General features: G+C 47.2%; 1 protein-coding gene across 1 annotated transcript; it reads right to left on the bottom strand.

The window, feature by feature from the left end:
• Positions 1–267: 267 nt before the first annotated feature.
• Positions 268–20,657, bottom strand: LOC142852736 (palmitoyltransferase ZDHHC11-like). Its single transcript, XM_075977769.1, has 10 exons — positions 20,645–20,657; positions 20,369–20,426; positions 19,714–19,984; positions 12,224–12,402; positions 11,366–11,467; positions 8,996–9,120; positions 8,237–8,392; positions 7,061–7,173; positions 4,582–4,622; positions 268–358 (listed from the first exon to the last, which is right to left on the bottom strand). Exons 1-10 carry the CDS (start codon positions 20,655–20,657, stop codon positions 268–270), a joined length of 1,149 nt encoding a protein of 382 aa, XP_075833884.1.
• Positions 20,658–23,076: the final 2,419 nt, after the last annotated feature.

Consider the following 23,076-nt stretch of genomic DNA (forward strand, 5'->3'; position numbering starts at 1 on the left):
CCTTCAGTGTGCCTCACTAACATGTGCAATGTTGCTTCGGTTTCAGAAGATTCATTTCTTTACTGCATTTTCTACCTTCACTTCCTCTTGACCTCCAGACACCTGTGGCTGAGAATTTCTGTCCCTCTGAGTACCATTCCACAACTGTAAAACAGTATCAATCAAACGAGAGCTCAATGTATTGCTCTCCGCATGTTGGGGAAACTGTGGACCTGCAGGTGACACAGGCCTGTGTCCTAAGGCCCAATCAGCACGCTATATTCACCTTTACTGTGGAGGAGTCTTTGGAGCTGGAGCTATGAAACCCGTATTTGACTTCGGTGGAAGAGCAGACAGCAGGAACTTCCGGGACTCCATCCTGAAGAGGAAAGGCAGGCACATCAGCGTGAGAGAGACCCCATAATTGAGTCTGAAGAATCGCATACCAGTGTTTTAGGGCCATGTGTACTACCCAATGGGAAACTATAACTGGATTCTAGTGTGATGGACCCTCACTTTGATACAGAAAGTGCATCCTCATATGACTTGGGCCCTGGGTCAGACCTCTATTTTCCCAAGTAATCATCAGTCTTTACAAATGGATAAAAGCTCACACGTGCATGCACCCCCAGCATCTACTACTCATGGAAGTTTCTTGTAGCAGATCCAGAAAGCTTATTAAGAGGTGATCTGGAGTATCCAGGGAGCTCTGATGTAATCACCTTAAAGCATAGGAAGGTAGAAGAACACAGAGACTCAACATAAGAGAAGGGAAGGGCTAGCCACGCTACCGACAGTGTTGAGGGTGAAAGCATTCCAGAAGCTTCCTGAATGCTCTTAGCCAGACTCTTCCTGAACCCCTCTGGGTAGTGCTGACTGATAAGAGGCAATGCTGCCTGTGAGACACTGGAGAGCCCAGCTGTGTGCGGAGACAATGAGTCTGAGCTAATGTCTTCTGCAGCACGGGAAAACCAATTCAAACCACCTGGAAGGAGGCAGCTGACCAGAACGCCTTCAAAGTCAAAACAAGAACATTCTTCCTATGTGAACTCTCAGTCTCTGTTTCTGTTTGCTTCCTAACTCTATTATTCCATCTATTTCATGGAATATTTCACAACTGATGCCAGAGGAAATAGTCCCAGTAAATGAATGGTCTACCAACCATTAGGTAAAGTTCTCTGTGAAATTGGGGCTAGAGTACTCCACTAACCAATAGCTATAATTGATACCTGTATCCCATGGGCACTTGTGCTTGTGACTGGTGCAGAGTCACACAGGGCTAAGACAATAGCCATGCTCTCTGGGCTGTGATGGGCCAAAGCAGACCAGTGTGCTTGTTATCTACATCCATGGCTAGGTTGTCATAGAAACAGTTCCTGTAACTGAAAGTATAGGAACTCGAGCAAGCCCTGACTGTGTCATGTCCTGGTGAATGTGTGTTTGACACAAGCCAACCATGTCAACCCCAGAGCCTCAGACCCATGGAGGAACAGTAAAGTCTTCTTCCTGGGGTGAGGTTCAGAGGCCAGGTGCAAATATGCCCACTATAACTTTCTCCCTCCTGGATGTTTATGGCCTGAAGACTGTCCCTTATAGAGACTGTGCCTACTGAGATAAGCTAAACCTGTCCCCTTGATCCAACTGTATATCATAAACTCTGCTCCTTTATTATCTGTATGTAATAACTATGTCTCCTTAACTAGTTGTATGCAATAACTCCAGCTTTTTGTTTAGCTCTGTGTAATAAACATGCCGAGCTTCTAGGGTGCTGTGGTTTCTCCAGAAGAGAGCCCAGACCATCTGATGCCAGTTTTCTGTCTGTACACCTGCCTGTGCTTGTCTTTTCTTCATTACTTCACCACCCCAGTTAGGTGCAAGTCCCTGGAGCCATGCTGGATGTGGCACTAAAGAAGGACAGGTAGGATTATACTGACCATTACACTTTGAGAGTTGTGACTATGCCCTGTCTTCTGTCACATGCACATACACTGACCTTTCCAATACAAGGCTAATTCATCATCATGCTGGAAAAAAATACTATAAAGTAAAAATAGTATTTCAGATACGATGCATTTGTATATCCCAAAGATGAAGTTTTTTGTATTCCTAAAATCATGGTTCTTCTTTTAACAATGTTGAAAATATGTGTGGACTTTAAAAAGTGGGCTCCAAGAGTGAGATGTATGATTTCAGTCTAATTTAACAGAGAAATTAGACTGAGAAATCTGATGAATAAGAACTCAAAGAAGGACCTTGGAAATGCCAGCCGTGGCTCCTGGTAGGCAGGAGACTTGAGCGACGAAATTAGTTTTATTTATAAAATTCTGCAATTTCCAAAATTTTTCTATAATATACGTCTATTTGGTAATCAGAAACAAAATGAAGTGGTTTGGGGTTTGGAGTGGAGCTATAGTCATGGCCACGGTTAGGTTTTGCTAGCCTTTCAAGAAGAGGAGAGAGAGAGAGAGAGAGAGAGAGAGAGAGAGAGAGAGAGAGAGAGAGAGAACACTCTGGAAGTCTGCTTAAAAGATTAGACAGCATTTCAAACCAACATTCACAATTATTTGGTTACACAACAATACTGCCAATCAAGTTTCAAAGAAAACCAATTTAGACCAAAATATTAGTTCTTTAAGAGAAAATGATTTTGTGGGTTTTTTTTTCAAAATAAGCTGTCCTCACTGACCAATAGATGAAAAAAAAAACTAAAGCAACTCTCAATATTTGCATGAATGAAGTGTGAACCTTCCACTATGTTTTTAGACCCTGCAGTGCCTCTGACTCTGAACTGCAGAGAGGAAAGGGGTGCATGGAAAGCTTCTGTAAGGTATAAGCTTCCTGGGCACAGAGGGCGGAGAGGGGCCACAGGGCCAGCCTATTCCTCACCCTACAGAGACGGGCCACTGGGGTCTTCACTATTCCTCTTCGGACAAGCACCAGCTTTTCATTAAGGAAATGAGAGTATCTACTGATGATCCTCAGAGAATCACGGAGAATGTATCCTCTCTCCACCAGACATGAGTAGAGATTTTCTCTTTCATCTCCTGCCTCTGCCCTGCCATCTCTTGGTACTTTCATGGAGAGGTCATGGCTTTCTGCTCAGAAGACTAGCCTCCTGTGCTCATGACAGAGTCCCCTGAGGTTTGGGCTGCAGGGAAGCAGCTAAAGAAGCCACAATGCAGATCTAAGGCTGCCCTGTGCAGGGCACTAACCTGTGAGGACCCGGAGTAGCTGATTGTAGCCTGCTCAGTAGACATGGTAACCTGCAGTATCCTGGCTGGGGGACCATGACTGAGGGCTGGATAGGGGTATGCATATGTGTGTCTATCTGAGGAGGCTTCAGTGAATGTCTATTTTTTCCTTTAATTTGTACTAATAGACCCTAGAAATGAGGTAACAGAAACGAGATAGTAAAAATGCACCATTCATAAAGCTGAAAAGGACTTTGTATGATAACTCCTCAAAGTACATATGCATTTGTGCTTAGGGTGTGATAAGGAACGCACAACAGAAAACCGAGGTGGAACAGTCAGTTAGTGTGTGTAACCATGCCTCTGTTACAGTTTTTCTTGGCTATACAAAAAAATTCATGGGAACAGAGAACACTATGAAATGTGCGTCTACCCTCTGTGTTAGGGTCGACTTCTGACTTGCCATTCTGTGGCATGGGCCTGGCTTTCAGGCAGAACTATCTGTCACTAGGGAGCATACTTATTCAATATATCCTTGACTCAAGATTGAATTGAATGACAAGCTCTGACTCTCAAGATCTTAAAATCTAAACCAAACACTGTTAGAGACTGATAGGTACACATCTGCCCACATGGCTATACATGGATGTAGAAAATAAACAAACAGAGCTGGGGAAACAGCTCTGCGGGCAAAGCTATTGCCCTGCAAACAAAAGGGTATGAATTTCATTCCTAGCACCCATGTAAAAAGCTGGATGTGGCAACACATGACTGTCATCCAAGCACTGGGGGAGCAGAGGTGAAAGATTCCTGGAGTTCACCAGCCTGCCAATCTAGCTAAGTCAGAAAGCATCTGGTGGGGTGGGGCTGGGGGAAGTAGAGAGACAAAGATAGAAACAGAGATGCTGGGTCTCAAAAAATAAAACGGAAAGCAGCCAAGGAAGACGTCAACCTTTGGCCTCCACACACGTGCACATGCACACAAAGAGAAGCAGCAGCCTTATTTTATGCATTTGTACAACTGCTAAGGAGATTTCTCAGTGTGTACAGCTACATAAACAGCTAGGAATGTCAGTAAGCTAAGGGGAACAACTGTACTTTATACTGTGCCATTCCATCATTTCAAACTTCACATCACAAATAAACTATTTTCTAAAGCCCTTTGAGCTAAGAGGTTATAGCCGTTTAACCTTAACGCAGAAGCGGGGGGGGGGGGGTTGCGTTTGGTCATGCCCCAACTTAATGTGTCAGACTTTGTTGACTTCCCATGGGAACCCTTACCCACTGGGAGGAGTAGATGGGGTTTGGGCTGGGGAGAAGGTGTGGGAAACAGGAGGAGGGGTGGGAGAATGATGGATGTAATGTAAAATGAAATTAAAATAATAATAATAATAATAAAGCTAACACTCACCTCGGTGAGCATTGAGACCAGTTCAAGTTACTACTCTTTTCCTACAGAGAAAATGAAAATGTACAAGTGAGACAAGAAGCTACTTACGGTGGGCTTCCTGCCTGCAGCTCACAACTAGACCCTATCTATCTTCAGTTTCGAGCGACAGCACCTGAGAAGGTCCCTTCGTTGGACAGCACTCTTCCTTAGAACCATTTTTTCTTCTTTTTTTTTTTTTTTGTTTTTCGAGACCTTTAGAACCATTTTTATGTTTTCTTTTCTCCGTGGCTGGGTGGGAGAGGCCTGGCAGCTGGCCAGGTGGTAGTATTTATGCAGTTTTCTGGGGACCGTTTACTGTTTTCACCACTGGTGAGTCTATATTCCCATTTCACCTCCTTTTCCATGGGAAGAGCTTTCTGGTCCCTCTGCCTTGTCACTAACACTGGTACTGTCAGACATTGTGGTGGAGGTTAGCTGGTGGGTGGGTGTGTATTTTATCATGGTCTTATCAAACGATGTCTACCATTTTCCACGGGCTTCCTTGTCATAAGGATTTGATCAGATTTAGGGCCATTTCATTAGAAAGCTAACATTTGGTATGTGTGTTGTTTAGAAACATCTTGACAATGGCTTGCATTTCATCTTCTTAATGACAATTCTCAAAATTAAAATTTTATATTTCATAAATTACCACTGTATCATTTATCTAGACATTGATGCCACTGTTGTGTTAGCAGTAATTGCTGAGTTCAGCATCACAAAGACTTTGCTTTCTTTAGAAATTTATAATTTGATTTTCAAACTTAGACCTATAGTTGGCTTTGAATTTTCTGCAGAGATAAAGAAAAATTCATAAAGCTTTTCAGTCTTGGGTATATTCAGCTCAGGGCCATCGAGGGAAGCCACACTTCTCCCGAGTTAACCTTGCTATCTTTGTTCAACACAAGCTGATCAGAAACAAAAGGTATAATTCTGTGCCTTTATTCCATTCATCTGGTATAAGGCTGTTGAAAAGCAGTTAAGGTGCTAGTTTACACATTTTTAAGGATTATGTTGTCTATAAACAGTTTCCTGCTGGCCACTGTGTGCCTTAAGCCAGCATTGCACTGTTGTCCAAGGTGGTGAGAATGGACACCCTTGTCTGTTCCCAGCTGGGGGGAGGAGGAGGTCACTTTTTCACCATCAAAGCCACAGACTAACGAGCTCTTCATGGTTTTTATTTTATTCTCAGGCTGTAGGTATTTTTTTAAACTGGAAATAGTGTTTTAACAGAGTCCATATGTATCTTCTGTATGGGCTGATATAATTAAAAGGTTCTTGACCCTTATTCTAACAGTATTTTTATTACAATAATTGATTTACAGGTGTTAAACAGATGCATCACTAGAATACGCATCACTTACTCTTGGTGTACAGCCAATCCTATGTGTTCCTTTACCATATGTTTTGGTCTGATAATGTTTTAAGAGTTTTGCTTGTATTTACAGAATATCTTTGGCTCACTATAAGCTTCTCTTGTGCTGATATTTCTGGATTTAATATCAAGTTAATCCTGGTGTCGCCCAATAGGTTACTCCCTCCTCTGTGAGCTGAGTTTATGCGCAACTACTTTCTTCTTCCTCCTCCTCTTCTTTTTTTAATTGAGAATTTCATACAATATATTTTGATCAAAATTTTCCTCTTTCCCAGCTCCTCTCAGATTCCCCTCAACTTCATGTTCTTTCTCTCTCTTAAAAACTAAACAAAAACAAAATCAGAAGAAGACACACACACGCAAATCAAGTCTGATTTGTGTTGGGTAACTGCTGCTGAGAATGAAGCCTGACCTGGAGTGTGACTGCGTCAGAGACACTGCACCACACACCACACAGATACACAATACACTTCACAGTCACACTACACACCGGGCACTAGACACATCACACAAACATACCAACACCTCCCACACTATACACCATATAGACATACCATACAAATTTACCAACACCTCACATACCATACACCCCACACATCATACAGGCATACCACATACTATACACATCACATGTCACACAAACACAACTCATAGACACAGACATACCACATACGACACAGATGCATCACATACAACATATAGACATACCACATAATGTACTATATGCCACATAACACACTACACAAAAACATCACACACCATACACATTCATCACATATTACACACATAACATATATACATTATATACCATGCATAGACATGCACGTCATAATTGACACAACCAAACTACACTTAGACCATGCGCTACATACCACATAGAAACAGATACCATACACGAGCACACATGTACATATACATTATACACTAAGCACCATATTACACAGACACTCTACACACCACACACCTCCAGTGAGTCAGGACAGTATCAACAGTGAAACTCAGGACAATGCTGGGATCCTTGTATAGGGTACACCCACACATTGGTCTCGGCCCTTCCATGAGCATGACACAGAAGAACAAGCACACCTGGGAAAGGTTCCCCTTTTTCCGTAGAGGTAGCTCTTTCTTTTCTGCTGAGTGTGAATTCCTGTGGAATCGGGGCTGCATCATGTAGTCAAATGTGCTCAGGTTCTTGGCAACTGCAAAGGGAAGGGGCAGGAAAGGGCAGGGTCATCCAGCAGCCATGCACAATGTCACACAGCACCCCATATGCAGTGTGCAATCAACCTTGCCAGGGAGTGACTGCCTCACTTTGCATGTCCCAAGACCAGGAGGAGGACCAGGTATGTCAGACCAGACAAGCTATGATCTGCACATTTTATGACTGACAAGACCTGACTATTTCCTGTTGCCCAAGGCAAACCTCTAATTAAGCTCAGAGGTAGGGTGGCCCAGAGGAGCTGAGCTGTGGCACCTCTCAGGGGTCCCCTGCTTCGCCTCATGATAGACAACTCCAGACCTTCCTGGGATGGCTTCCGGAGGCCAGGCTCAGGAAAGACTAGTCTGTCCAAGGGTCCTGGAAGCCCTTCATATTCAGGGCGATTGAAATTCTACTGGAAGGAATACTGGATCCCTGAACTGACCTTGTCAGCTGCCTACCCACCCTTTGCCTGCTTCCCCCCACCCAGTGCAGTCACCTCACCCTAGATGCTCTGCCTCAGAGAACACAGGGCTACCTGAGACTTTGACAACCATACCTAGCAGAAGCAATCTGAGTTACTGCAAGAAGACCAGGTTTTTTTTTTTTTTTTTTTTTTTTTTGAGGAAAGAGCTGTAAATGCCTATTCCAGGCCTGTGCTTCTTAGGGAGGGGTGTGAATTTTCAAAACCAACACACATGAGCAGATGGCTTACAAGCATTTCTGAGGAGCTGCAGGACCACCCGATGACCCTATCTGTAGCTCAAGTAGCAGACGGGGTAGGCTGCCCCAACCCCAGAGGTCCTCCAGAACTTGACTTTGCATTGAGTGATGAATCTCCCTAGGCCCAGCCAGTTGTAAGCCAGCTTCTAACACCTATGTAGAGTAAGCCTGTGGGCCAGCACTTGCTAATTCCTTCTAATTAAAACAGTCCTTCTTTCCAAGGGTTATGTAAATGACACTCAGACCACCTGATGAGCACATCCAAGCTGAGCAATGTCGATGTAGATCCTTTAGGGTGACCAGGCACCGGCAGATGAGGGAGATCTGGAGTGGGGACTTACTCAGGTAGAAGTGGAAAATGAGCAGGTGCCCGAGCAGCACAGAGCTGGCAGTGGCTAGCAGGAACACCACCACTAGGGTGGTCAGGACTACAGGGATCTTCACAGGCACAGGCCACAGCGGGAGGAACAGCAGCCATATGTTCTCAGCGCTGATTTCTATGAAGACAGAGAGACATGTCCATCTCACACCTGCCCAAACTGCAGCACCTGTGGTCAGGTAAGCAGAGGGACAGAGGGCGAGTAAGGACAGCCAGCCAAGAGATGTGCTTTCGCCTTGTATATCCCCTGCTCTACTGCGGGTCCCAGGATCCCACCCACTGTGGCTGGCTCTATGATCTCCACTTTATGAATTCAAGACGATGATTAAGAGAGAAGTTCCTCAATACTGGAGGGTAGAGCCAGTCCCTCTTATTTCAGAGATTTGTACCATGGGCTGGTGCTTCTGGACCTATTTAGTCACAGACTCTCTGAACTTCCCTCAGAGTCTGTTGCCCAACTTAACAGCCCCACTGTCTGCTGTTCTTCTCTACAAGACAGGCTCCTGCCTTCTCCGCCCAGCCCTGCTAAAGCATCCACTGTCTAGTGTCAAGACTGACTGAAGGGACAGAGGAGTCCAAGTATACCTTACTCTAATCTTTGGATGTTAGGTCTCAGAGGAGCTCACTAAAGAGTGAAGGAACATGGAGGGTGAGGCTGGGAAGCCTAACACTTGGCACGTGAGAACCAGGTGGAAACAGTTCCTGAGCTTCAGAAGGGTACCTTTATACAGAGGGTCTGTGCGAAGCTCGTCAGGGTTGACAAAGTACTGGATGAAGACGTACAGCAAGATAACCATCACGATAAGCACGCCAACTGCCGCTGAGGCCACAGAGCAGAAGAAGAACCTGCGTGAGAGGAGTGGGATCCTGCCCTGAGATGAGCGAGTGGGAGGTCCGGACAGACTAACCCCCAGTCAAGCACATGAGGTCAACACACAGGTCTCGTGCGGGTGACCTCAAGGAAGCACAGAGCCCAAACTCTACTCATGTCTTCTATATTTTTATGTTCCTTCTGCCACGTCTTTCACATACCCTAGGCAGATGCTCACTTCTGACTTTACTGATTGTGTCTCACATTCCCTACAGCCTTCTGCCTGAGTCCTCGTGTCCTTCCATCCTGCAATCTGGATAAGAATATCATTGCTGTACGATGGGAAAAGTTAATCCCTACGATGGAGACTATCACCTAAGCAGACAGAACCTCTTCCAGCAGCCACCATGCTCTAACCATGGCCATTCACGAATCACAACCTTTCTTCTCCTCCTCCTCCTCTTCCTCCTCCTCTTTCTTCACTGCCTTCCCATGCACTGGACTGACCTCCTCCAGCCTTTATTGCACCCCATTCTGAAAGACCGATTTGGCTTCCTGTTTATTAGGGCTGTGACACATGGGACTTTCTTTCAGGGCTTCTGTTCAACTCTGAGGCCAAATTATAACAAAATGCTATTGCAGAGCTAGATATATGGTTCAGTCGTATCAGTTAAGAGTACTGACTGTGCACCAGGGTCCAGTTGTTAGCACCTATATGGTTACTGTTTGTAACTCCAGTTCCAAGGGGATATGATGCCCTCTTTTGGCCTCTGAGGCCAAGAGGAGCCCAGACATAACATGCAGGCAAAACATCCGCCGCATACATGGAATAAAAATAAAAAATTCAATTTTTTTAAGTGTCATTTCCCCCCATGCTTTCTTAGGCCCTGGAGAATGAGAAGACAAAAGTGAAGATGTAAGGATCAGGGGTACCTGGTGAAGATGTAAGGATCAGGGGTACCTGGTGAAGATGTAAGGATCAGGGGTACCTAGTGAAGATGTAAGGATCAGGGGTACCTAGTGAAGATGTAAGGATCAGGGGTACCTGGTGAAGATGTAAGGATCAGGGGTACCTGGTGAAGATGTAAGGATCAGGGGTACCTGGTGAAGATGTAAGGATCAGGGGTACCTGGTGAAGATGTAAGGATCAGGGGTACCTAGTGAAGATGGTACCCATCACCCTCTGCTCTTCCCCGACCCCAATTTCACTACACAGAGGCTATGTCTCAATGCCCAATCAGGTGTGCCTTCTTCTGCCCTCTCCCAACTCATGGCCAGGCCACACCCTTACCTATTCCAAGTTGTCTTCCCAGAAGCGTCTGGTTAGTTGAAGAACCTCATGATTCTCCATAAGTCAGTGTGAGTCACTCAAAGGGACTGTGGTCAAGGGTCTCCTGGCTTATCTAGTCACTGCCAGAACCATGGTAACACATCACCAACAGGCCACACTGCAATGCCTAGTAACCGTGGCTGCATTTTTCCAGCTCAATCAGGAAGGAGCAAAACTTACATCTGTGGCCCCAGGCACCTCCCTGGATGGATGGCAGAGCCCTCACAGCCCAATGTATTGTCAGAGCACAGCAAGGCATGGGGTTTGGGGGTAAGGAGCTACTATATCCTGCTCATCTTCAGGACTCCCAGGCCAGTGGTTCTCAACCTGGGGTAGAGACCCCTTTGGCAAACCTCTCTCCACATTATGATTTATAACAGTAACAAAGTCATAGTTATAAAGTAGCAACAAAAATAATTTTATGGTTGGGGCCACCAATACATGAGGAACTGTATTAAGGAATCACTCACAGCATTAGGAGGTTTGACCAGTACTGTCCTGACCTGGTGCCCAATAGCTCTCTGAATTCTGCACTCATGACCAAGGCAATGCCTTAGGGTGGCCTAGATGCTCACTCCTGTGCTCAAGAGACTAGCCATTGCTCTTGGGCTAGTGGCCATGGCATTGAGAAGGTAGATAGGCCTGAATCGGGACACTTAGAAGGCTCAGCCAGCTGTGACTCACTGTTCGTGGTAAGCTTTATGAGTGTGATCTTGTTCCACACGTTCAGGAACAGCCCCACCAACACATATTAGAACCAGCAGCAAACGGGCACTAATTAACTTCTGCCATAGCTGGAAACAGAGTCATGACCTAAAGGTCACCCGTTCCCCATCCGCTGTTCCCGTCCTGATGGCCCCCTCCGCTTGGTAGCCTGTCACCGATGTCTATAAATCCCAGACCACAGATCCCCTCCCCAGGTTGCACCTTTGAACCCTAGAGTGCCTCACCGGTAATTTCTGCTGCCCACGCAGTTGTTCAGCCATTTGCAGTGGTGGTCGAAGCCAGAGACACATTTGTTGCAGGAGCTGCAATGCTTGGCTTTCTTGCTCCTGGGAGAGAAATCGGAAGAAACAGCCTGCTGGTCCCAAATGAACCACAGGAACAGAATGTCTACCATAAAATGGAGGGTGGGTCCTCTAGTTGAAGTCAGAAGGGGGTTGGAAGTCTGTAGGAAAGACAAGGTCATCTTGGGAGAGAGGTGAGCCTGTGCCCACGGGCACTGCTCTTGGAAGGTGGACCCTGGACATGCCTGTAAGTAGGCTTGTTTGCTAGATGGGAGCCTGAAAAATCTAGGAGTTGAAGGCTGTTGGTACCTCGCCCAGTATCTACAGTGCCTTCCTGTAGCCAACTCGGTGTGTTGCCCTCCTCGGGTCCTGGAGACCTTGGATCCCACCAGGATCAGCTGAAACTGCCCTCCCTTCTTCCCAGTTGAGAATGTGAGGTTTATCAGAAAACCATAAGAAAGTGGCACATTTGCCCCCCAACCATGACCACCACAAATAAGGGTCTCTGTGTACAAGAGAATCTGAGAATAACATAGCTGGACCTTAGATTGCAGCTCTTCATTCCAAGGGAAAGAAGCACTGGGAACTGGAAGGCAGGATGCTCGGTCTATAGGGTAGGGCGGTATAGTGTGGCTTCCTGGAGGGGTGTGGGCTGTGAGCACATGGGGTGCCACAAAGGGCCAGTGCCCAACAGCAGCAGGATCAGCTGGTCAACTATGGGGCCACAGGCAGCAGTCCTCTCCACCCACCCAGACTTCTAAAAGTGACCCTGCCCCACTGCTCAGCAGAGACTCCACTCACACAGTAACCTCACACAGGTTGCAGTACTGGTTCTGGATCACGTGTGCGTGTTTGGACCGGTCGAAGGTTGGCACAGGCTCCGAGTAGTCCTTTTTGTGTCGGACATTGGTGTCAGCTGGATCAATGGTAGTTGCAACCAAGTGCACGATGAGGTGGAACAAGGACAACCCACCCATCAGCTGGGGCTGTCAAGGAACACACAGCCCTGGGCCTGGCTGACATGATGTAAGGTGTCTCCCAGGGACTAAGGAAAGACCCTGGAACTCCTAGTCATTGCTATCTGCAGCACCTGAGAGCAGATCCTATAGAGACACTCTCTTCAGAGACCCAGCCAAGCCAGTCAACTACTGGCCACAGTGTGCAAAAGCCTGAAATGCCTTATGTGAGCAGGTACAAGGAAGAGCTTGGAATGATAGCTTCAGAGGCTCAAAGTGGTTCACCTGGTGGTGGGTGTTTCATAGGTGGGAGATGCCTAGGGTATAACTGGGACCAGGTCATACCAGCCCATGTAGGAAAGGCGATCACATTGGTAGTAGAGTTACTGTGGGCCACAGCATAGTAGAAAATTATGTTAACCAGAAACATGAAGGCTAGGCAGCAGTCAGAGGGTACTTCCCAACCTCAGCCTGAGTTAGAACTTTCTGGGCCACCAGACTCTCAAGTACCTTTGGGCTTTTTTCATCTGAGCCTACGTGACCAGGAGGAGGAGGTCTTTGTCTCCTCCATCCCTCCTCCTGTCTCTAGGATAATATACAAAAGGGCTCTACTCTGTTGTTCTGCCTTCCTGGTGAGCCAGCATTTACAGTATCTCCAGTGGAAGCCAACAGGGTTCCCTATACTACAGCCTAAGCTTGTGCCAGTAGTCAGGCTACCTTGTGTCCAGACAAGACAAAGGCCATAAGCATAGACAACATAGACATAAAACCATAGACCTAAAAGAACTCCAATGAAGGTTTCAAAAAAAAATCAATGAGGTAAGATAGGCCTGTGAGAGGCCCAGAGAGTGACCCAAAACCCTGGACAGATCCTGTCTTGCTCACCCATCTTCCAGCATGAGCTGTCCAGTGCCCAGATTTCTGGGTATGGGCACAGGACTGGAAAGCAGGTTCAGTTCACAGAGAAGTGACTGTGAGAAAGACAGAAAGCTGTATTCCAGGAGGACAGAGCAGAAGCTGGTGCAGGGCTGGGTGAGTGTGTGGCAAAAGTGGCTAGGTGGTACATGCGGCAACAGAAAAGTTCCATCTGAGCCCTAGTGAACTCACATATGGCCTGCCAGGGAGGCAAGACAGATACCCGAAGCCCTTTCTATGGCCACCCTGCCCCCATAGTGTTGGGGCATTGGTCTATTGCAGAACAGATTGTAGCTATAGTATAGGACAGTGAGACTGGGCACAGGGTCACTCAGTTGTTGATACTACCATGATCAAGAGCATGGGCCAGCGGTTGATACCACCCTTGGAAGCCGAATTGTGGGCTGATGTGCTGCCCTCATGGTTATGGGGAGTGGGGAGCATGTTCAGAGCCAGGGACGTTGATGGGTGAGGGCCAACAACACAGGAAGTCTCACACTGCTTGGGTGTTGGCTCTTTCCCTGTAACACTAGAGTAGACCTGTACTAAAGGAAACCAGTGGGCAGGTAGGAAGCCCAAGAGGACTTTTGAGGAACAAATGAGAAGCCCTCCATGACTATGCCCTGTGATACCCTCACATAGTCTCTAAATCACCAGTATCCATACTCTGATCACATATGTAAGTCCCACTCACTGTTGAAGGTTCCTGGGGCACAGGCTGATCATAGGGAGGCTATAGTTGCAAAGTAATTCTCAGGGTACAGCCAGGTTCCCTTGAACCTGGACCTGCCACGCAGTCAGTACTCAGCCTTCGTGTAGAGTACCAGGAGGCCACCCTAAAAGCACCAATATGGCATAAAAAGTCTCCAGTCCCATGGGAACTCGGATCTCAGACACAACCGTCCCCTGTCCCTCTAGGACATGGAGCTCTCCTATGAAAGAAGTTGCAACACATCTTTTTATCACATTTTCCTGCACACAGCTTGTCCATGAACACTGTGCCAGCAAATTCTGTACCATTCAGGGATATTTCTGTCACCCACAAGAATCGTGCTGGTGACCTTACTATACTATATTTTGCTCCAAATGACCTGGCTGGCTACTCCCTACCACACACCGAGGTGACATTCCCAAGGGAGCCCAGAAGAAAAATCTTCAGGATCTGCCCCTGATTTCACGTAAGCCTTGTCTCAGTGGATGGCTAAACGTGAAAGCAGGGTGAGGCATACTCCATGGAGGCCTCCCTCCAACTCCCTCTGGAAGTTTCCATGTGGGAGCCTATGAGAACCACAGCCGGCTGGAACATTCCCTAGCAACAATCTGTGTTTAGTAAACAAACAAAGGAAGGGCGCCAGCTCAGGACACCACCCTCCTCAGTCTCCTGGAACTAGTGACCTCTCCCTTGTCCTGTTTCCGCAGGAAGAGGGGAGGCCTAGGAGAAGCCAACATTCTGGTACTGTCTTGGCTCATGATTCCTCTAGGGCAAATTCTGTGGTTGAGCTACATAGCAGCCTAAGACACCCTGCTCGACGCCCCCACGCCTAGTGCACATTTATAACAAACCCAGGACTTTGAAACAGATATCTATGGTTAGATTTTGATGCTGCACAGCAAACCCTACTGTCTAAGCTGTTTATCTGTTCCCTTGTCAATAAGGTGGGAGTCCCACTAGCGACAGGACCCTCATGGGTCCCCAGAATGGCCATCCCTTTCTCTTCTGCACCACAAGAAGGATATTCAGGCTTTTTCTTTTCTGCCTCTAGTTCCCTCAGGTCCCCTCCACAGAAAACCCTTGTTCTTCCCCTAACCCAGCCCCTCATTTCCCAACCCCTCATGGTGACTAGAAGGTGACAAATGATGTTGGCGCCCTCTAGTGGCTATAAACTAGCACTAAGTACTGCTGGTTTGAGCGTGACCCCGGTGCAGCCAGGCTGGGGACAGGTTAGTAAAAGGGTTCCAGAGATAATAGCCTGACCTAAAAATCAAGAAAGCTGCTGGGGCTGCAACTTCTCTGGACACTGGCTTGGGGCTGAGCTACCGAGTGGGTAGCTCAGGGAAGAAATGGAAGCCAGGCATTTGGGTATGCAGGAGGAATGGGACACATAGCAAAGCAGCTCAGCCCACTGCAGTAAACACAGAATCACCTGACCAGATGCAGGACCAAACAGGGATACAAATAAGAAGGCAGGCAGTGATTGAGGCAGAGCATACCTCCTAAGATACCCATGTCCTGACACCAAAATTGGCAAGCCTCGCTTGCAAAATGGGCATCACCAACCAGGTAAATGGGAACAATGGGGACAATCTGATCCACTGTGATCACAGACCTTATAAAAATGGGGACTGTAGGCTGACACCGTGGCTCAGTAGCTGGAAGAGATTTCTATGTGAGCCTGACAGCCTGGATCCTGTGGTAGAAGGAGAGGACTGATTCCTGAAATTTGTCCTCTGAACTCCACACACATGCTACGGGGCAAGCATCACACACACACACACACACACACACACACACACACACACACACACACACCATTTCATGGGAAACACAACAGACTGGATTGCCAGGACAGAAGATGGGTGAACACGGGGAGAAGACAGCACCGCAGGCCAAGGCCCAGGTGACATGGTACCCTCCAGGTCTTTCAGGACACCATCATTTCAGACTGCTACCCCCAAAACTAAGAGGAAAACATCATCTCTTGCCTAAGACACCCAGAGGAGCTCTGTTAAGACAGTCTTGGTCTCACACATTACCCCACAGAACCGATGGATACAAAATACAAGATACAAGACAGAGGAAACAAGATAGAAGGTAAGGTGGTGGGCAGGAAGGGAAACCCTCCTTTCTAGGGCATAGGCAGGCAATTCAGTGGCCTATCAGGAGATTCAGCACTGTCTGTTGCTGTGCCCCCACGGGTTCTCCACCCTACACCTGTCAACCTGACAGGCCACAGGTCACCTGATATCTCAGACATGCTTAGCCAAGTTCAGACTGGCAGCTGCCAAGCTCCACTAAAGAGACAAAGAGGCTGCACCCTCATGTTCAAGACTCAGAGCTGTCTAGATTCTGGGTTTTAAACTCTCTTATAAAGGACATTTAGAAAATTAGAAATTGTTGAATTGTTGCCTGTTTTTCACCCATGATAACGACATCTAGTAAGGATGCCCTGCCTTGTGTTGCATGGACAGAAGCAGGGGATTGAGTTATGTGTCTGATGACTTCAGTATCATCTCTTATCCCTCATTATGGTCAGGGGCCCAGGAGGCTCACAGGCTACACTAAAGGGCACACAGGAACAACTAGCATTGCTTTTCAACTCTTCAGACCCGGGGACTACCCAAGACAGATGCTATTGGAAGACAGAGGGTCTGGGTTTCAGGACAAAATAGAGGCTCATAGGCCAACAACAAGGTCTGGAGATTCTGGGGACCAAGGAGGGTAGAGCAGAATTTGTGGGATACATGCTAGGTTTAGCAAGGTGGGCCACCATTGAGAGTTGGCACCTGTCACACTGATAAGAAGAAGGGAACATGGCTGGTGGAGTGCTATGTGTTTGAAGAGCATGACTCGGGCACCTACACCTTCCTGTCCCCTCCCTCAAAGGCACTTCTGCATGATTTAGTCCTGCATGGCTCAAATGCCCATTCTATCTTGGTGCCTGAATAGAGCCTGGGCTTTAGCTAAGGCTCCTCTTGGAGCAGACAGGGATCTGAAGCTATTCACTCTACCATAGTTGATACCTACAGGCCATCCTCATCATATCTTCCCAAGATTGACTGAGTAGGAGTGTGTCCAGAATTCACACGTCTGGGAGGGATGTGCCTGGGATATGTGCATATTCAGGGTGCATTGCTGGGGGGTGGGGTTCTGCTGAGGATACAAGTGTGTTCTGGATGTACATATGCCCAGGGTATGTGTATCTGGGATGTGTGTGTACGTGCCTGGCATATGTGTACTCAGGATGCATGTACAGAGTGGAGAAAGTCTTCCCAGGAAGCATGTGTGCCTGAGATATATGTATGCAGGATGTTTACACCTGAGGTGTGTGTGTGTGTGTGTGTGTGTGTGTGTGTGTGTGTGAGAGAGAGAGAGAGAGAGAGAGAGAGAGAGAGAGAGAGAGAGAGAGAGAGAGAGAGAGAGGCAGAGAGTGCACACATACACAAACACATGAGCCCAGGAAGCATGTGTGCCTGAAATATATGTATGCAGGATGTTTACACCTGAGGTGTGTGTGTGCACACATACACAAACACATGAGCCCAGGATGCACGTATGCCTGTGATGTGTGTTCTCTAAGTATCCAAGTATGTATGCCCATGATGTGTGTTCCAGGATATGTGTTCCCAGGGGTGCATGCTGCCAGGATGTGTGTATACTTACAGGGTACCTGCCAATATCATTATTAGTTTCTCCCTAAAAATTAGTCTCCAATCACTAAAAGACTGCATGGTCAGCTAACCTTCTACTCCAGGAGAACAGGAAATGGGGCCTGTCTTAGTTATGATTTCTATTACTGTGATAAAAACATCATGACCAAAAGCAACTTGGGGAAGAAATGGTTTATTTCATTTTACACTTCCAGGTAATAGTCCGTCACTGAAGGAAGTCAGGGCAGGAACTCGAGCAGGACAGAAACCTGGAAGAAGGAACTGAAGCAGAAACCATGAAAGCACACTGCTTACTGTCTTACTACAGCTTGCTCAGCTTGCTGTTTTATACCATTCATGACCACCTGGTCTAGGGAAGGCATTGCTCACAGTAAGCTGGACTCTCCCACATCAATTGTCAATCAAGAAAATGACCCACAGGCTTGCCTAGGGGCCAGTACTATAGAGGCATTCTCTCAATCAAGCTTCCCTCTTCTGAAATGACTGTGTCAAATTGACATAAAAACTAGACAGCACAGGGTCCAACCTTTCAGGGAAAGCATAGTAGCATAAGGCTTTTACATGACCCAGAGATTGAACTCTAAGACTCTGGTGAGGCAGCCAGTGACCTACAATTCCACTTAAAGGTGATAGAAAAAGACCATCACAGTAATCTTGAAGTTAGTTAAAAGAAGAAATAATAAAAATAAAGCTGAAAAATTAAAGAGAAAAAGAGGCCAAGAGTAGGGAAAAGTAATAAATTGTAAAGGTGATTCTCTACTAGAAAGTCAGGTAGTGGTGCACACCTGCAAGCCCAGCATTTGAGAGGCTGGAGCAGAAAGTGTGGGAGCGTACAGTGAGCCTGAGCTGCACGAGAAACCAATTTCAGGTGAAAAGAAAGAGTGGGAGGGGAAGAAAGGAATGAAGTAAAGGGAGGGAGGGAGGGAGGAAGGAAGGAAGGAAAGGAAGTCAAAGAAGACATGCTACTATATGTCCTGAAGCCAGTTGTAGTAGTGGGGTACACATCTAATTCTAACACTTGAGGGGTTGAGTCTGGAGGATCACAAGTTCATGACCAGACTTGGCTACCCAGAAAATCCTACGCAAAATAATTTGTATCCTTCAGAGATGAAATGAAAAACATAGGAAATATTGTGATTAACTTTATTCAAGAAATTTGCCATTTTAGAAGGAATGCTCAAATTTCATGAATATAACTTACTAAAACGAACATGAGATGAAAGAGAAAACCTGAATAACTCTTTACCTGTTACATTGAACTCATTATCAAGAGCCTTCCCACAAATACCCCCGAGAAGAAAAGAAGCAGCCACAGCTACACTGGGAGATATTCTGCCCCAGATTCTTCCGAGAGGTGCCTTACTGTGGGAAGTTTCAGGGTGCTGCAAGCACAAACTGTGGTACAGTGAGTGCTTTGGGCTCAATCCCCAGCACTCACTAAAGTAATAAAGAAAATAGGGTCACTCAGTCTTGTGCACTGCTCTGCCTCCTTCCTAACCTCTACTCATACATGCCTGGTCCTCCCGACTCCAGGACCTGCAGAACGTCAGCCAAAGCAATGTGCCCCATAGAACCTATAGCCAGATTATGTTCACCCTAAGATGTATCCAGGGATCATTCTATGCCTTAGGGCTAGTCTTTGTAGGGACATACAAGCGCATTGGCAGGATGAGGGTTGGAGGCAGTCAAGCAAATGCTTCTGAAGTCTTTTCTTACGGATCTAGCTACTCTGTGAGTCATCAGAGAGGGTCTTCTCTGTGCGCTGTAAGAAAGATAATATGACTGGAGTCACCACTGCCAGGACCTCCACTGTTACCTTGTACCTAGCATATTCCACGTTCACAGTAACAAGAGCCCCTTCTCCTGGGCAAAGTGGAGTCACAGGACTGACTTCAGGGCCAAAGAAACAAGTGGTCTAGGCAGAGACAGAGCCCATTGCATAGGTGTGATGGGGTTCAGGGCCAGTTCTCCTGAGGACATTCACAAGTCCCTCCACCTCCAAGAGATAGGCAGCCCAGTGCCCCGCCCCACTAGCACAAAGGATACAACATAGGCAGCGTATTTCCAGCTCATTGGCAGAAAGGGTATGAAGATCCCAAAGGCAGCAACGAACATGACCAGAAAGGTGGTCCAGGATATTGCCTGGAAGGAGTGGAGGGGCGGTGACCAGCCATTCACCCTGGATAAAGGGCGTGGTACGATCTTCTTCACATTGTTGGCCTGGGCTTCTGGGAGGACCTGGTTCCGGCTCACACCACAGATGTTTATCTGAGAGATAGAAAGGGCACAGCGCGGTCTGTCCCTGGGCATAGAATGAGTGGCCTGCAATACCACTTGTCACTGTCGGGGAGGTCATCAGGACCTGGGCCAAAGACTGATATCTATGTGGCAGGTTGGTATAGCTGACTAGGCTTGGCAGGAGATCCTTGTCCTGACAGGTAGGTTTGTAGAACCCAAAATAGTGGGCACACAAAATAGTGTGATATGTCTATCCCACCTCTGTGGGCACAGCTGTCCATAAATAGACCCCTGGTTGGGCCAGACCTGATAGAGCATCACCTCTCTCCTTGACACAATTCTGTCCTGAATGTTCAAGTGGCAAATACTAGAAAATACATAGAGAACAACACTGAGCCTATCCTATTGAAGAACCCAAGTCCATCCATTCATTCCCCTAGAACCTTACCTGTCAGTGTGCTCCCTCCTAGAAGGGGGAGCTATGAAGGACATCACTAATGAGGGGCCTGGGACAAGGGGAAAAGCACAGCAGACTGATTTCATAGGAAAGGGCCCTGGCGGTGAGCCAACAAGGTGAGGCCTCATCTCCCTAACAGCCCCAAAGTTCAACTTTATTGTTGCAGTGTGAGAACATTCTTGCACCAAACGCACCACACAAAGCTGCACACCACCTGTAGAACATATGCACCACTCAGTTCTTAGGACCCTGGACTCCTCTTCCTACCTGGCATGCCCATGCTGTCTCCTCTGCGGGCATCGGTCCGTATTCTGCCTGTGACTCTTGCCAACACTCCCGCTTACCTACCTCAGAGCCACGCTCCACCCTCTGAGCTGGAGTCCCTTCATTCACCGCTTTCATAAGAGTGTAATTGATCCTCTCGAAATCTGAAGGCTAAGGGTGTCTGCAGCCTTAGTGAGCTGTGAGCTGTAGGCACTGGTGAGCTGTGGTTTCAGATCCAAGAATCAGTGGTACTGGGAGTTTCTAGCATCTGTGACTATTTTAACTCAGGTCTCTTGCTTCTATAACCCCCACCTTCACTGTAGATTTCAGTGTGGACTATGCCGTAGTTACTGATGCCACTCTTGCCAACATTTCCAGAGCTTTCTGCATGGGTTACTCACAGCCATTAATTATCTCCTTTTCTTTGGCCTTAGGTTCCTCCCATATTTCTCTTTGATCTGTCCAACACCGCTGTTATCCACCCATCCTGCTCATGATTTCCTATCAGTACCCTCATTTCTTGGGAGGAGCCTTCCCAGTCTTGGCTATCTCATTGTATGTCTCCATGGAGAGGTTCATCAGACAGAAACCCTACCAGCTCCAAGAAACCAAAAAGGTCACATGATAGCTGGGGTCTCCCTAGCCCGGGGAGTTATGAGGTGAAACCCACTGCCTGTGGCCAATGCCTTACTCTGCCTCCTCACCTCTCTCATCGTCAGGTTGAGCAGCTAAGGTCAAACACTTATGCTCAGTGCTGAATTAAACAGCGGGAGGAGCTTCCCATGTACAAAGCAGATATAGAACATCTCACAAAGGAAGGTTCCAAAGCTCATAAAGCCACAGCCCCTGCAACCAAGGAGACTACCTGTTGTTGACTGGAAGACAGAACCGAGGTGGGAGACAAACAGGTAGCATAGTTAGGCGGGGGTGGGGCTGGTTCACATGGGTGGGACGCTGAAGGCAGAGCCCAGCCTCACCACCCACATCTGAATTGGTTTTACATGGTCCTGAGTTTTGGCAACTATTGTAATCTCATAATGAAGGCCATCAGCTTGTGTGTGGGCCTCTCTGACATGTCCCTCCAATTCCAACTTCTTTACACTTGATCCCCACCATTTTTGCTGTAGAAGCTGAGGGGCACATACTTCATGGAGAAACACAAAACTCTGAGCCTGACTATTGCTGACAGGCTACTCTGTGGTGGCCATGGGGTCTAGACAGCCCAGTGGTGTTTCCTAGACTATGGACTCTGAGTGGTGAGTTGAAGCCCCAGGCTCTTCTGAGAATTTCCAAATACAACGCTACTTAAGTCTTTTCCCTCAGTGTCTCATATTTTAGATTAAGAAATGTTTAGCTCCTATTCGTGGACTCCTAAAATGATATGGATGCTCCCAGCATGGACTGGCTGCTGATGCAGCCCCAGGACTGAGACAGGATGGACAGAATAAACCCTTTCTATCCACAGCAGCCCCTATGGTGGTATGCAGCACCCCCAGAAAGCCACTTGCAGGCAGGATGTTGGTGGTGGCTGAAGGCTGCTGCGCCTGGCTCTGCTGCCAATGTCCACATGGACCAGGGTTCTAGCCTGAAGCCACCGTCCAGTGTATGGAAAGCACGCTATTAAGGGACTAGAACGTACTGAAGACTCTGGGTAGAGTGGGCTGAGAACGTGATGCGGGGGACGACTGGAGGGAAGGCCAGTCTGCTATGGTGGGATTCAGAATCTCTGCCTTGGACAATCTGGGGCTGGGTTACTGGTGAGCTCCTTGCTCCTACATGTGGTACTAAACTCGCAAGGGTGACAGTAAGCCTCCCAAAATGCATCTCTCCTCACATCATCTCTGTGTGGCTCTCGGGATCTATTCCTGTATTCAGGACCTCTCTGCAGGGCTGGAAATGAGAAGTTTTGGTAAAATCTTCCTCATTCTCAATGAAAACTGCTGCCTACTGCTGAGCCCAAAGTCTGGCCAGTATTCACTAAGGCCTGCAGTGCCTGGCCCTCATGTTAGAGCAAAAGGTGGTGCCAATGTTGTTTAACTCTTCTTTCCTTCTGAAGATTTGGAGAAAATTGCTGTGTACATACACCTGACTGCGTATCTTCACCGCTGCAACCCACATCTTCACAGCCCATTTGCACACTGCTCAACTGCACACTCCCACATCCGTACATACACTTCACATTCACACCCTCATCTGCATGTACAGTGGTACATACCTTCGTTGGTGTAATCCTCACCAGAAACGTGCCAGTTCTTATCTCTACCTGCATATACACATAAATATACATACTGTTGGGGAATGGTATTTTCAGGTGTGTTTTTTGTTTATGTTGCATTTGATTAACTGGGAAGCTGTGATTCTTTATCTAAAACGCCTGATGGTCCTAATAGATGAATGGCCCATAGAGAGGCGAAGCAAGGGCAGGTGGGGCTGGT

The sequence above is a fragment of the Microtus pennsylvanicus genome, chromosome 6, assembly GCF_037038515.1.
Source record: "Microtus pennsylvanicus isolate mMicPen1 chromosome 6, mMicPen1.hap1, whole genome shotgun sequence".
Classification (NCBI taxonomy): domain Eukaryota; kingdom Metazoa; phylum Chordata; class Mammalia; order Rodentia; family Cricetidae; genus Microtus; species Microtus pennsylvanicus.